Source organism: Micromys minutus (genome assembly GCF_963924665.1).
Source record: "Micromys minutus genome assembly, chromosome: 1".
NCBI lineage: Eukaryota > Metazoa > Chordata > Mammalia > Rodentia > Muridae > Micromys > Micromys minutus.
In genome coordinates, this window is record NC_137969.1 from 217,796,944 (window position 1) to 217,813,271 (window position 16,328).

Consider the following 16,328-nt stretch of genomic DNA (forward strand, 5'->3'; position numbering starts at 1 on the left):
GAGGAGAACGAGGCCCAGAGTGATTCTGAAATGGGCTTCAGGCCAACTGGCCTATGTCTGGGGCTATGAAGGTGGGACCATTCTTCTCAGCCTAGTGCTGTGCTTCTTATAGTCACTCAGGGTCTGAGAAACCCAATACAGAACCAAAAGATTACTCCCAAACCAAAAAATGAATGCAGTTTGTCCTACTGTGTTTTGAACTTCCCTGGGACCAACCACATTCCTTTTTCCCTTTCCCCTTTCACATTTGCTATCAAGAGCGCATCACCTCAGTAGCCGGTACCACCATTCATTCTGGAAAGCATTTACATCTTCAGGTTTACAGGTGAAGTGGGACTTTGCCCCAGGATGGATTGTACCTTGAGCTTCACTTGTAGCCACTGTAGTGAGCAGATAGAGAAGATTAGGCACATTTAGGTGATCACTGGGTGACCCCTAGATGGGGTTTTAGAATTAATGCTGGGGAAACTTAAGACTTTGGGAACCATTGGGACAAAAATGTATTTTTGTACTTAAGAAGTGATAGGTCTTAAACTCTATACAAATAGCATGCCTATTTAACATATCAAAACAGACACTGGTCAGCAGACTCTCAGTATCACCTGCACCTCAGTATCACCTACAGGGTCATACCCTGCCCCCTACCCTAACCCTCTTCAAACCCTGCACTTCCTTCTCTTACCCCAGCTTCTCTTCCCTTTATAACTCAATGGTTTTGACTCAGCCATTTTGGCTAGGTACCCCCTTGGCTCTTGGACTCCTCTCTTCCTCCTCCTTCTCCCACCCCACCTCTCTCATGGCCGAGTTCAGTTTGGACCCTTTTGGCTGTTGTGAGAGCCAAAGGTATGTTTTAGGTTTTAATTACTCTGTGTAAGAGATCCATGAAACAAAAATGCCTCTAACCTGTAAGCCCCTTGCCCAAGGACAGAGACTTCCTGAAATGCTGGAAGCTGTTGTTTATGGGAGACAACACTAAACAGGCAAGAAATAGGTCAAGATGCTTGCCCCTGTTTGGACCAGATGATAATATGGTGGCCTTATGGTTGCCTTTTAAAGCCTCTACAAGATGTGACTCCTGACCGTTTTCCGGGAACCCAGAGATAGACCTGGCTAGAGTCCATCAACCTGGCCAGTGTTTAATTAAAGCTTGCCTCAAATTTGGCTTTAAACTGTGGTTCTGGTCTTGTTCTCAGCAGATGGGATTAACACTGTTAACTTCCTCACATCTACAACAAACCTTCTTAAGAAGGACCTGCATTGTCTTTGAGTAAGGATGAAATAGGTGGACTCAGGTGTGGGTCTCAAAGCCCTGAGTGTAATGTAATTAGGAGGAAGGCCCTTGAAGGCGATCAGGTCCAGCACATCGGCCTGGTGTGATGATGCTCTGAGGCCCTGAGGAGAGACACAGCAGACCTGCTTCATCTGCAGCATGAGAAAGAGCTCCCATTCTCCTTCTCTCTGTGGTCCTGGACTGCCAGCATCAACTCTCTCAACTCTGAGAATATAACTGTCTTTTATTTTAAGTCACCCAGTCTGTTGCATTGTGTGATAAGGGAATAAATTAAGGTGACATTTGAGAATACAAAGACAGTTGGTATACCGACATTGACCACAGACGTCCTTAACATTCAACTTCTTCTAATTTTACTACACATACAGATAGAGGACAGCGTGAACCCTATGCCAGTTTTTACCTAATAAGATATTTAAGAGGAGGATAAATGGGAAGTTTACTTGGTTTCCTAACAGCACTATCATTTACCAGCAAGTTACTAAATGCTTGGTTTTTTAAAAGTTAGCTATAAAATTGAATGAATGTATACAACCTTGTTAAAAATTCAAATTTATAGGACTCAGAATTTTCAGAATATGATTTTTTGTTATTGTATTTAAGTTTTTGTGTTAGGGGTTTTTGGTTTCTTTGTTTTTTTGTTTGAGACAGAATCTCTCAAATAGTCCTGGCTATCTTGGAACTTAACTATGTAGACCAGATTGGCCTCAAACTCAGAAATATTCCTGCCTCTGTCTGATAAATCAGTCTGCGCTTGAAAGCCATCTTACAGTAAAGACAAACTAGAAGCCATAAATAGGCTCCAATTCCTATGAATTCCTATCCGTGTCTCAGGGATTGGGCTGCGCCCCGCCTGCAACCTTAACTAGAAATGGTTCTGTCCTGCCGTCCCAGGAAATGGCAATGATTCCTTTGTTGCAGAAAGTTGTTTTGACTACTTTGTTATAACCACCTTGCAACTGTGCCTTATTTTTTAGAAGGTTCTTAGGACCAACTTGTTGCATTATGCTCTGCCTCTGTGATCCCCCTATTTGCTTGCTAAATCCCCAATTGAAAACCCCTTCCTACTCCTGAGCTTAAAAAAAAGTCCTTACCTTCCCCATATCCAGTGCTAATCTCATGAACCCTGCCTAAGGGAACAACAGTCTGTGTACTAATAAAGCTTGCTTTAATCAATTTGACCGTGACTTGGGTTTCTTGCTAAATTTCTTGCTAAATTCTTGTTGGATTTAATGTACTATTTTAATATTTTAATGTTTTATAATTAAAAGGGTTTTTTTTAACTATAACTAAAAACATGAGGCAAAGAAAGCCTTACATCTATTTTTAAAGAATAAAACAACAGCTTTAATGCAGAACAGTTAACCTTTCATTTTTAGAGAAACATCATACAGGTGACTCTGCTCAGAGGCCTTCTTTAGTAGGAGGTGGCATACACAGCTACACCCTTGACGGATTGACGGATGCTGCAGTATTACAGATATTACAGCAAACCGCTGTAGAACCTGTGCCTGCGCTCCCGCCCTGGACAGACCAAACTGTTTCTTCCATTTTCTCTAAAGACAGCAAAGGGGCCTGAGGAGATATAGCCCACAGTACAGCTGTTTCGTGTTAATAGTAAATGGCTTCCTGTGAATTTTATATTATGAAAAGAAGGTCAAATCTACAGTGCTTATTAGCTCAGAGACTTGGGAAGGATCTGAGGAAATTATTTACATTTACAGCCTCTTCTCCACTGTATGGGGTTGTTTTTTATGGCTTGTGGATCTTCAGACGTGTAGAATTTGAAGTATGTTTTATATTTGTTCATTTCAAGCCCAGTTCTTTTAATACCTGATTTTTTTTTAATCCTAGGAAATTTCTGTTACATTATCCGATACATTAAATATTTTTTTTCATAGAAAGTAATCTTTTAAAGGTCAAATTATATATAGAACAAAATAATCAGTATTGGGTTAGTTAGATGTCTACATTTACTTACATAATAGCCTTGTGTTTGTTTATAATGTCTGATAAATACTGTTGTTAGGACATTGCTTACTAAGAAGAAAAAGGTTTCCAGGAGCAGCTTTCTTGTGTAAACCTTCTCCTGCACATGGCTGCCCTCATGCAAATCTGCTCTTCTGTGCATGGTGGGGAAGGTTGCCTTGTGAACAGACTAACCTGTTGCCCTTCCCCACCTATGGGTTGCTATGCATTTCTTGATTTTTTTTTTTTTTTTTTTTTTTTTTTTTTTTTTTTTTTTTTTTGGTTATCTGGACACTTTTTCTCAGAATAGAGTGTATATTATTTCAGATATCAATGCTGGAAAATGTGTCCTCTGATTTAGCATCACGTGTTAACCTTGTGCTCACTGTCAGTTCCAAGCTATTACACTTTGAAAGACATACAGTGTGTTGACCAGTGTGGGCCAAGCACGCCCATGAGCAAGTATGTCTAGATTACTGTTACAGCCATAGTTGATATGTGCTTGCATTCAGACTATGGAAACTCTTTAAGCTGGAGTATTGACGTTGTCTCTAATTCTGAACAGCTCAGGTATTCAAGCACAATGTATGAGTCTTGGCTTTTTCTCTTGAAAGTCTCTAGTACGCCATTAGTTCCTGTTAGCCCCTTGACACGGTGCCTGATATTATTCCGAAAAAAATTAACAGTAGGTTAAGAATATTTTCCTGTGTTTTAAATTTTTATTAAATAATTTAAGTCATTTTTGTTAGTTTAACCCTAAGTATTTTACGGAGTATCAGTTTTCTCTGAAAAAAAGGGAGGCCACCCCTGCTCTGAGGAGATATTATTGTACAAATATGTCTTCAACCCACAGTATTGCTTATGTACAAATAAGAGTATTATTAAAGCTAGTGAAGTTCCCAGTCATAGCCTAAGCTGCTCGCTGATCCTGAGCCCCAAGAGAAAGACAGCTGAGGAGAGGGGGAGAGGGAGGGTCACTAATGCACGTTGCTCCAGCGTGGCTCTCCAGAGTTCCTCACAGTTTTAGTTAGAAAGTCTGAAGAGTCATCGGTAGGACTTCAGCCGATGTACTTAGGGGGAGGATGTGTTCTGGAATCATTTAACCAGGTTTTTAACCCTCTGCAGTTGGTGTTACAGATGGCCTGTAATAGCTCCTCTCTCTGCACATTTGAACTCTGTAAAGTTTCGCACAAATAAGGTCATCACTGAGGCTTTGGCAATGGTCACAACACGTGCAGATCATTTGGAAGCGGGGCCTTTCATGTCAGCTTGCTTTCTTGGGATATATGCTATTTGTGGGCTTATTAATTTGTATGATTTAAGTATTTTCCTTTTCTTGTAGGTTTGTTGTAAATATTCCAGCGCTAGAGCAAATGAATCAGATTTTGCACATCTTGTTCGTGTTATTGCCCTTTCTGTGGGCACTGGGGACTCTGCCCCCGCCCGACGCCCTTCTCTTCTGGGCAGTGGAGCAGGTTTTAGAGTTTGGACTTGGAGGCTCGCCCATGGCAACTCACTTACGGTAAGTTGTTGCCTTGTGAGTTTTGGAGTTTGGTGTAGCTTCTGTTTTCACCTCTTCCCATTGTATGTATTTCCCGTGGGGAGGAAGGAAGTGCTCGTGGGCTACCATGCAGTTTCCAGAGTCCGCTCTCTCCTTCCACTTTGTGAGCCCAGCAGCAGGAACCCTTACCCACTGAGGCATCGATGGCTCTGACTTCTCTTAGAGAACAGATTTCCTTCAAGTACGTCTTGTGTCTTCTTTCCCTTCCAGGCTATTGGTCATGTTCCTTGTTTCAGCTGGAGCCCCGGCGGTGTCATACTTCATCCCCAGTACCGTTGGAGTGGTTCTTTTCATGACTGGACTCGGGTTCTTACTGAGTCTCAACCCAAGCTACATGAGTGTGGTCTTCAGGCATTGTGTGGCCAGGCACAGGGTGGGAAGCAGGCATGAGGTTTTCCCAGGCAACTCAGGACTTTGTTTCCGGTGGAAGGAATGCCTGCTGTGCACTGCTGTGCTGGGCGTGGCTCTCTCAGAGGCTGGGCTGCTGCATCACTTCGCCAGCTTCTCACAGGTCTCCAGAAGCAGCGCTCAGGCTATCGTGAGCTATATTCTGATGGCGCTGCTTTCAATACAGTGGATACTGAGAGAAACTCAAAGCATCTACATCTTTGGGATTTTCAGAAACCCTTTCTATCCGAAGGATATACAAACTGTGTCTGTGTTCTTTGACAAGCAAAACAAGCTCCTGAAGATTGGTGCTGTCAGATGGATTTTGCTAACTCTAGGTAGGAAGGTACAGCTTCTTAACTCTTACAAACTGTAGTTAGGAAAGACTCCTCACATTTATATAGTATTCATAATCTTTATGTTTTATATTTTGTTTGTTTATTAGTTTGTCAGCTAATTACTTAAATAGGCCCATGAACAATATTTACCAGGTAAACTATAGTGGGAGCAGTTTCTGCAGTGGTCAAACTCACCGAGCATTTGTTTCTTTGCTTCAGTGTCCCCTTTGGCGATGGTGGCCTTCCTTGCCCTGGACAGCTCCTTACACAGGCTCCACTCTGTGTCTGTCTCCATTGGATTCAGCAGGGCTTTCAGAATGGTAATCCCAGCATGCACTGCGAAGCACTTCCCGTGGCTGAGTGTAACTGTGGTTTTTATTAAGTTTGCTTAGACCATTGAGTTCTACCTGAAAGTGGATAATTTGTCTCCTGTAGGTGTGGCAGAATACAGAAAATGCTTTACTGGAGACTGTGGTTGTGGCAGCAGTGCACGTGGTGTCCAGCACAGACTGCTGGTGGAACAGGAGCCTTGACACAGGGATCCGACTGCTCCTGGTGAGTGTGTTCTTAACAGCTCTGTTGAGAGAGAGGCTTTTATTTTTACATACACTCAAACATCCATTTGAAGGCTTTTTGCTCAGTGGTATTTTCAGAGTAGTGCAGCTATCATTGAGATCTAACCCTGGGACACCTTCGACATTCTGAATGTAAACATTAATTCTCCATCCCACCCTCCCTATGGTCTGTGTCCATCCCGGCCCCAGCCCCCACTCACCCACTTCCTCTCTGTGGGTCTGCACCTTGTGGATGACTCACCCGAGTGGCATCATAGAATGTGTGGTTCTTCAAACCTTCTTTTCTTCAACTTTTGAATATGTTCTCAAGGTTCATTCACATAGCATGTATCAGCACGCCTTTTTGTTGTCAAATAATATTCCAGTGTGTTCATGTACCACTTGGTTCATACACTCATCAGATGATATTTAGGTTTATGCTTTTCGGTGTTGACAGAAATATTACTGTGAACACTTGTGTACGTATTTTTTATTTCCCATGGGTGGGGCAGAGAGAGAGGATGATCGATGTGTACACAGAACTCTGGTCATACAGTAATCCACATTTCAGGCATCAGGCTTTGACTGTACCTTTTGGAAACGCACTGTTAGTGTTAGATAAGGTCTCTCCAGCTCCTTCAAATTCTCATCAGCCCTCGTTGCCTGACATTTCTATTACGACCATGTGGCACAGCCGTATCCGCCGGGAACAGCGGGAGTCATGCAGCCTGCACAGTGGCTTGACACAGTTCCAGCAAAGCTGAGCCAGCCGCTGCCACAGGAGTCCTTCTGTCTCGAACGTTTGGGGTTTGGTCTCCACATGTTGCATCCTTGGGGACTTCCAACATTATGATTCATTTCATGTGTTTTCCTTGAGAAAATTATGTCTGAATCTTTTTAGGAAAATCCTAAAATTAACTTCATCTGGCCATTCTTTGGAGGTCTTCCCTATGCCCTGGTGATAATTAAGCACATTGCTGGATGAGGCCATCACTCCAGGAATCTTCTTGGAATATCTGCCCCTGAACTAACTCAAACAGTGTGGTTGGTGCAGGGTAAACAGAGACAATTGGCAAGCCCTGTCTGGCCAGGAGAACAGGCTAAAGATCCAAGGTCTCTTTTTATTATAGGCATAGAGCTCTCTAAAAATGTAGTTTAAGGACAGGGGCTTCATACAAGGCACACTCCTGGAAGAATAGAACTCAGTAAATAAGATAGATTGACTAATTGACTAAGATAAACGTTTCCTACTTTATAGGGTAGATGATGAAACATACAGTATTTTTAGGTCCTAAAAGGACTGGTTCAGATACTCTCTGTCTATCTGGAGTATTTTAAAACTACAAACATTGCCAGCATAGAAGCAGGCTGTCACATGACTGTCTGTCTGGAGGAGATATGCTCTCGATTCTTTACGTTGGAGTTGTAGGGTAAGATAGGTTATAGGATACGTTGTACGATACATTTTAGGGTAATAAGAATAAAATCTGTTCTGCTTGTATTTCCTAATTGTAACTGAACTTGTAACCGTGGGCATGTAATGAAAACTCAAACACATAATCTGTCTTTGTTCTGTATAAATAAAGAAGCACCTGGTTGCTAGTCAGTCGGAGCTTGGCAATTCCCCCAGCCTTCCTCATCTTATCACCCCTGTGGTCTGCCTGGTCAGCAGTGACTCTTGGGGCCAGGGAGGCTCCTCACTCCGTCTCTCGCCACCCCCACTCTCGGTGCTCCCATAGTATAAAGTGCTATCATTCAGTGATGTTGTTGTTTCGGGTGGAAAAAAATGTTCGGTTGAGTCTCTTCCTGCTGCCTGTGGGTCATGATGTAAAATTCTCAGCTATTTCTCTAGCGCTGTCTGCTACGTGCCACCATGCTCCCAGCTGTGATGATGGATTAAAGTCCTGAAACTCTGAAAATGAATCTCAGTATGAAGCAGAAACAGGAAGGAGCCCAAGAGAATGTTCTAAGGAGAACCCTGAAGATGATCCAGCCTTCTGCAGCTGGATCTCTTGTTGGCAGAGAAAATAAATTGCCAAGAGGCTTGTCCAAAAGGAAGCTTTGGGATGACCAGTTAGCTTGTAAGACTTCAAGCTGTGGTCCAGAAGCTAATGGAAATAACAGTGTGGAGAGCTCACCCAGGAAGCACGTGATCTCATGACTGAAGAAAACCCATCTTCTCAGTATTGGGAAGAAGAGGCAGAACACCGGAGGGAAGCTCTCTGTGAAGTTCCTACAGAGAAACTTCATAGAGAAATTGAACAAAAGGACAGTGAAACTGCCTGCCTGAAAAAGGAGAAGAAAGACTTGGCAGAAGTAGCTGAACACACACAGTACATGGCAGAGGTGATGGCGAGGCTGAGTAATGAGCCCTGGATAACTGAGTCACCGCATAGTCAAGAATTCGATTCTGAAGAAGAAACTGCTGGCTACTCAGAACTGGAAGAATCAGAAACTGGGACGTGTGCTGAAGAGACAGTGTCTTCCTCCACGAGTGCCATATACATGCGGTGTGAGGCGCGCTGCCACCACTGCCCTGGTATAGCTCCTGGTAAATTAACTACATGAAGCAAGTGCTGGAATCCAGGTTTGAATCCTGCGGCTGTTACTACATTACAATACAGTTTGCATTTTTAATCTGTTTTATGTAAATAGAATTTTCATTTTTGTCAGTGTCAAATGCGAATTGCGTATATTAAGTAAACTTAAATTTCCTATTGAAAATAATGTTCAGTTGAAGAAAGAAAATAGACATTTCATGAGGAAAGTGTTTAACCTTCAATATGTCAATCTTTTATCATTAAACATTCTGTATAGACCTTATAAAGTACCCTTCATTACTAAGTAAGTATTTTTGTCATGAAGGGTGCTAGAGCTTAGCAGATGTTTCTTTCTGTGTTCCTTACCATAGTTTGATATGTTGGGCTTTGATTGTTAACCCAGCTTTATCCTAAATCCTACTTGGTCACGCAGCCCAGGATCTTTCTATATGGTATGGGATTGAGTTGCCTAATAACTAGTCTGCCATCTATATTCTCAAGATGTATGTGTAAGCCGTGTGTGTATGTATATTTATAGTTAGCTTTCCTTGTGATAGTATCTGGTTTATATACAGGACTACCTAAAATGGATTTAAAAGTACTCCATATACTTAACGTTCTCTGGAAGAGATGTTATCTATTGGTAAAGGACTGGTATTGATCATCCCTAATATTTTATTATATCTAGTAAATATTAATATTTTAGTGTTTATATTTTATATTAATATGTTATAATTACATAAGATAATATTTTATATTTTAGTGTTTTATATAAAGTACTAAAATCTTGTATTTATATTGATATTTAAGTGTTATTGTTATTATATTGTTACTATTTTGTAATATTGAAGGCATCCATATCTCAGCTGTTTTATATGAGTAGTTTGGGGGAGTCATTATTTTCAATTTTGTACCTACTCTAAGCCCAGAAGACTCCAGGGGCAGTTCCAAATTCAGTGCCACACTGATGCCTCTGATAAACTCAGTAGTCACAGAACCAAAAGGATGTGAGGGAAGGTTTGTAGAAAGGATGGAGTGCATTGAGACAGGAGGAGATTAAAGAAGATTGTAGGAATATAATCAGAATGCATTGTATATATGTGTGAAATTCTCAAAGAGAAAAATTAATTGAAAAAATAGTAACATAAAATAATATTTAGCTAAACACATAATACTGTTATAAATTTTAGCCACTATACTACATTTTAGAAATTAAGTCTCCCTAACATTCCTGTACTTCTAATATAAAAATACTAATTCAATCTTAGTTAACTCAATGTAGTCTAATTCAATCTTTTGTTACCAGTCTAATTTTTCTCTTCAGTTAGGTTCAGTGAATATGTCACCTAATTCAGTAGGTTGTGATTGTTTACCTGTAACATTTAAGTGGTGTAGCATAATTTACTTTTTAGAGACACCAAACTTGGGTTGAGAACACAGCCCATTTGGTGGGTTGATGAATTGGCATGGCAGATCCCAAGGATACCAGACCTGCTAATGCAAGCCCTGGTCTTTGTTCCTGTGCCCTTAGGAGGTGGGGACCAAGAGTGTCAGGGTTCAAGGTCACCTTCAACTGCATAGCAGGTTTGAGGCCAGCCAGGGTTACATGATCCTTCCTCAAAACACCAAACTAATAAACCTAGGTTCTCCATTATTGCTTTTGAGGTTCCAGAAAATTATAATAAGGAATTGCATGCTGGGGCTGCTCCCTCAAAATACTGGGGCAGGAATATAGTCATTATGTGATTTTTTTTTTGTATGTGATTTTCTGAAATTCATAAGACATTTGTTTTGTATCCACAGGTTGGTATCATGCGAGACCGTTTGATTCAGTTCCTCACTAAGTTGCAGTTCGCTGGGACGGTACTTTTGGCATCGTGGACAGAGAAAAAAGAGCACAGAAAAACAACAACTACCCTGTGTGTTCTCAACAGCGTGTTCGCCCCCTTCGTGCTGGTTACAATCGTTTTCTCAGCCCTGCTGTCCTCTCCTCTACTGCCTCTGTTCACACTTCCTGTTTTCTTGGTGGGGTTTCCTCGTCCGGTTCAGAGCTGGCCAGGAGCAGTGGGCACTGCAGCTTGTGTGTGCGCAGACACAGTGTTCTACCACCAGATGGCGCCCAGACTCACTTCGGCGCTGCAGACCGCTATGGCAGCTGGAAGTTTAGGTGAGTGGTAAACTGCTCTAAAAATTCTTTCTGATAGATTTCAGGCACAAAAATAACAGAAGAAGAAGAAAGAAAACAGAAGATCCTTTTGATCCAACCATGAAACAGATTCCAGTACAGATGTATAGCCAGAGACTAAATATGAAATAGAATTAATTATATCTCTACTGCCTATTTGGAGATAAAATTGTAAAATAAAAATACTTAAGGAAATTGTGATATGACAATTTCAAAAGGAAAACTATTTTATTAAAATAAATTCAGTTGGCAGGCTCACCATTGAAAGAGAAAAACCTCTCCGCTCATATTTTCATGAACTTACAATGAATTTCTGTCAACTCTATACAGTAGGTTCTGCCCATAAAGTGGGAGGCAGCTGCTGGTGTGGACCACGCTACCTAGAACGTCCCAGGACAGAGGAAAGAAGGAGGCTTAGAGGAAAGCGGGTGTACTGTTTATGTGAATGCTGGGGGCCAGTGAGAGACTCTCAGTAGGTGCCCAATTGGGGAATCCCTTGTAGGCAGACATTTCAGAGGGTGACGTCTGCCCCACTGAGTTAACTCAGCAGTGCCCCATGCTGAATAGGGAGACCTACACACACACAAGGACAAGTGCTATTTCTATAGCAGAGAAATGGAAAAACCACGTTGTTTCCCAGCCAGAAAAGGAATACCCAAAGCCAACTATAGTCATACAGTGAACTGTAATGCTTTGCATGAACTTGAGCTGATTGCAGTCAACATGAGCAATCTCATAGGGACTATATGGAGAGACCTAAGTTGTAAAAATATACATTGCAAACTGATGTAAACTATATAAAAATCTCAGAACCATAAAAAAACTGTTCTGCGTTTATCGTTTAGATCAACATGAGGTGGCTTCATGCATTTCAGTCTTCCCTAGTAGGCTTCATGCATATTTAGCATTTATTCCATAGTCTCTACCTGGTGGTTTTTCTGGTAAGCATAGCCTCAACTTTCCTATATTCTCATCAATATGTTAACCCTTCCAAATGGTCCTGAAGAGCTTGACTTAATACCTCATGCTATGCTGTGGGTACTCATTTCTATTCTTTTTTTTTTTTCAGTTATTTATTTACATTTCAAATGTTATCTCCCATCACAGTTTACCCTCCAAAAGCCCCGAATCTCTTCCTCCCTCCCCCATGAGGGAGCTATACTCCTCTCCCCACTCCTGCCTCAGTGGCCTAGGGTTTCCCTATACTCAAGCCTCCATAGAACCAAAGGGGCTGCCTCCCAGTGATGCCTTATATGGCAATCCTCTGCTACACATTCAACTGGAGCTATGGGCACCCCCTTTGTACTCTTTGGTTGGTAGTTTAGTCAGCTGGGAGCGTTGGGGGTCTGGTTGGTTGATATTGTTTTTCCTGTGAGGTTGCAAACCTTTCAGCTCCTACAGTCCTTGCCCTAACTTCCCCATTGGAGTCCCTGTGCTCGTTCCAATGTCTGGCTGTGCACATCCGCCTCTGTATTGGTCCTGCTCTGGCAGAACCTCTTGGGGGACAGCTATACCGGGCTCCTGTCAGTAAGCACTTCTTGGCATAAGCAATAGTGTCTGGGTTTGGTGTCAGCAGATGGGATGGATCCCTAGGTGGGGCAGCCTCTGGATGGCCTTTCCTTCAGTTTCTGCTCCATTCTTTGTCCCTGCATTTTCTTTTGACAGGAGGAATTCTGGATTAATATTTTTGAGGTGGTTCAGTGGTCCCATCTCTGAACTGGAGGCCTTGCCTAACCGCTGGATTTAGTTTCTACAGGTTCTAGCTCCCCTTTGTTGGGTGTTTCCTGTTGGGTCCTGGAACCTCTTGGGTCCCTGGCATCTGGGACTTTCTAGTGGCTACTTCTAGTTCCCCACCCCACCCCCACTATACACCTACTTTCAAATTACCTACCCACTGTACTTCTCCCTCATCTCTTCCCATATCTTGCCCCTACGTTTTTCCCTCCTTCTCCTTTCTCCCTCCCAGACCTCTGTCTCCCTCTACTCCCCAGAGATTATTCTCTACCCCCTACTGACTAGTACTGTAGCATCCACAGTTGGTGTGACCTTCTTTCTTCTTGGGTTTCATGTGGTCTGTGAGTTGTATCATGGGTATTCTGAACTTCTTTTTGGCTAATATGTGCCAGTGAGTGCATAACATGTATGTTATTTTGTGACTGGGTTACGTCAATCAGGATGATATTTTCAAGTTCCATCCATTTGCCTGCAAATTTCATGAAATCATTGTTTGTAATAGCTGGGTAGTACTCCATTGTGTAAGTGTACCACATTTTCTGTATCCATTCCTCTGTTGAAGAACATCTGGGTTCTTTCCAGCTTCTGGCTATTATAAATAAGGCTGCTATGAACATGGTGGAGCATGTGTCCTTGTTAGATGTTGGAGTGTCATTTGGGTATATGCTCAGGAGTGGTATAGCTGGGTCCTCAGGTAGTAGTATGTCCAGTTTTCTGAGGAACCACCAGACTGATTTCTAGGGTGTTTGTACCAGCTTGCAATCCCACAAGCAATTCCCAACCCTCTGTATTACTAAAAACAAAGTCTTCCTCTTTCTCCACATCCTCACCAGCATTTGTTTTCACCTGGGTTTTTGATCTTCGACATTCTGACTGGTGTGAAATAGAATCTGGGGTTGTTTTGATTAGCATTTCCCTGATTACTAAGGATACTGAACATTTTTAAAGTGCTTCTCAGTCATTTGAGATTCCTCCGTTGAGAATTCTTTGTTTAGCTCTGTACCCCATTTTTTAAATGGGGTTATTTGTTTCTCTAGAGTCTGACTTCTTGAGTTCATTGTATATTTTGGATATTAGACTCTATTGGATGTAGGGTTGGTAAAGATCTTTTCCCAATCTGCGGATTGTCATTTTGTCCTATTGACAGTGTCCTTTGCCTTACAGAAGCTTTTCAATTTCATGAGGTCCCATTTGTCGATTCTTGATCTTAGAGCATAAGCCATTGTTGTGTTCAAGAAATTTTCTCCTGTGCCAATGTGTTAGAGGTTCTTTCCCACTTTCTCTTCTATTAGATTCAGTATGTCTGGTTTTATGTGGAGGTCCTTGATCAACTTGGACTTGAGTTTTGTACAAGGAGATAAAAATGGGTCAATTTGCATTCTTCTGCATGCTGACCTCCAGTTGAACTAGCGCCTTTTGTTGAAAATGTTTTTTTTCCACTAGATAGTTTTGGCTCCTTTGTTAAAGATCAAGTGACCATAGATGTGTGGGTTCATTTCTGGGTCTTTGATTTTATTTCATTGATCTACCTGCCTGTCTCTGTGCCAATACCATGTTTTTATCACTGTTGCTCTATAATATCACTTGAGGTCAGGGATGGTGATTCCCCCAGAAGTTCCTTTATTTTTGAAAATAGTTTCTGATATCCCGCATTTCTTGTTATTTCAGATAAATTTGAGAAATGCTTTTTGTATCTCTGTGAAAAATTTAGCTGGAATTTTAATGGGGATTGCTTTGAATCTGTAGATTGCTTAGGTAAGAGGGCCATTTTTTGCTGTTTATCCTTTCGATCCATGAGCATGGGAGATCTTTCCATCTTCTGAGGTCTTTAATTTCTTCAGAGACTTGAAGTTCTTGTCATACAGATCTTTCACTTGCTTGGCTAGAGTCACAAAAAGGTATTGTAAAGGGTGTTGTTTCCCTAATTTCTTTCTCAGCCCATTTATCCTTTGAGTAGAAGAAAGCTACTGATTTGTTTGAGTTAGTTTTGTGTCCACCCACTTTGCTGAAGTCATTTATCAGCTGTAGGAGTTCTCCAGTGAATTATTTGGGTCACTTATGTATATTATCATATCATCTGCAAACAGTGATATCTTTAATCCTCCTTTCCAATTTGTATCCTTTTGATCTCCTTTTGTTGTCTAATTGCTCTGGCTAGAACTTCAAGTACTATATTGAACAGGTAGGGAGAGAGTGGGCAGCCTTATCTTGTCCCTGATTTTAGTGGGATTGCTTCAAGTTTCTCTCCATTTAGTTTGATCTTGGCTATTGGCTTGCTGTATATTGCTTTTATTGTACTTAGGTATAGACCCTTTACCCAAAAGTTATCAAAAAAGATGGGGAAGGACACTACATACTTATCAAAGGAAAAATTCACCCAGAGAAACTCTCAATTCTGAACATCTATGCCCCAAATGCAAGGGCACCCACATATGTAAAAGAAACATTACTGAAGCTCAAAGCACACACTGAACCTCATACAGTATTAGTACAAGACTTTAACATCCCACTCTAACCAATGGACAGATCATGGAAACAGAAACTAAACAGAGACACAGTGAAACTAACAGAAGTTATGAACCAAATGGACTTAACAGATATCTACAGAACATTTTATCCTCAAATCAATATATATATATGCCTTCTTCTCAGCACCTCATGGTACCTTCTCCAAAACTGATCATATAGCCAGACACAAAACAAGCCTCAACAGATACAAGAAGATTGAAATAATCCTGTGCATCCTATCAGATCACCATGGACTAAGGCTGGTCTTCAACAACAACAAAATCAGCAGGAAGCCCACATACACATGGAAACTAACAAATGCTCTACTCAATGATAACTTGGTCAGGGAAGAATTTAAAAAATTGAAGATGCTTTAGACTTTAATGAAAATGAAGGTACAACATACCAAAAGTTGTAAAAGCCGTGCTAAGCGGGATATTCATAGCTCTGAGTGCTTCCATGAAGAAATTAGAGAGAGCATACACTAACAGCTTGACAACACACCCGAAAGCTCTAGAACAAAAAGGAGCAAATACATCCAAGAGGAGTAGATGATGGGAAATAATCAAACTCAGGGCTGAAATCAGCCAAGTAGAAACAAAGAGAACTATATGAAGAATCAACAAAGCCAGGAGCTGGTTCTTTGAGAAAATTAACAAGATTGATAAATCCTTAGCCAGACTAACCAGAGGGCACAGAGAGAGTATTCAAATTAACAAAATCAGAAATAAAAAGGGAGACATAACAGAAGATAAAATAATTCAAAAAATCATCAGATCCTACTACAAAAGCCTATGCCTGGAAAATCTGGATGAAATGGATGATTTTCTTGACAAATACCAAGTACCAAAGTTAAATCAGGATCAGACAAACCATCTAAACTGTCTCAAAATGCCTAAGGTAATAGAAGCAGTCATTAAAAGTCTCCCAACCAAAAAATCCCCAGGACCAGATGGGTTCAGTGTAGAATTCTAACAGTCCTTCAAAGAAGACCTAATACAAATACAAAGTATTTCACAAAATAGAAACAGAAGGAACACTACCTAATACATTCTATGAAGCCACAGTTACACTGCCACCTAAACCACACAACAACCCAACAAAGAAAGAGAACTTCAGACCAATTTCCCTCATGAATATTGATGCAAAAATATTCAATAAAATTCTTACAAACCGAATCCAAAAACACATCAGAACGATCATTCACCATGATCATAAGGCTTCATCCCAGGGATGCAGAGATGGTTCAATATACAGAAATC

At 41.2% G+C, this 16,328-nt stretch overlaps 1 protein-coding gene and 1 pseudogene across 4 annotated transcripts in view; both read left to right on the forward strand.

The window, feature by feature from the left end:
• PCNX4 (pecanex 4) overlaps positions 1-16,328 on the forward strand; it is a gene marked incomplete at its 5' end in the record, with an annotated part of 36,477 nt that overhangs the window by 7,093 nt on the left and 13,056 nt on the right. For 2 of the 3 annotated variants that reach the window (XM_080914509.1, XM_080914511.1), the window contains 5 exons: positions 4,602-4,781; positions 5,031-5,545; positions 5,765-5,865; positions 5,981-6,100; positions 10,443-10,806. In XM_080914509.1, the coding sequence (XP_080770635.1) occupies positions 4,602-4,781; positions 5,031-5,545; positions 5,765-5,865; positions 5,981-6,100; positions 10,443-10,806 (1,280 nt within the window). The remainder of the gene's footprint in view (positions 1-4,601; positions 4,782-5,030; positions 5,546-5,764; positions 5,866-5,980; positions 6,101-10,442; positions 10,807-16,328) is intronic. The other variant, XM_080914510.1, reaches the window with a different exon arrangement.
• Positions 8,018-8,667, forward strand: LOC308437045 (geminin-like; annotated as a pseudogene). The gene has a single exon. The product of its transcript is annotated as a geminin-like (transcript).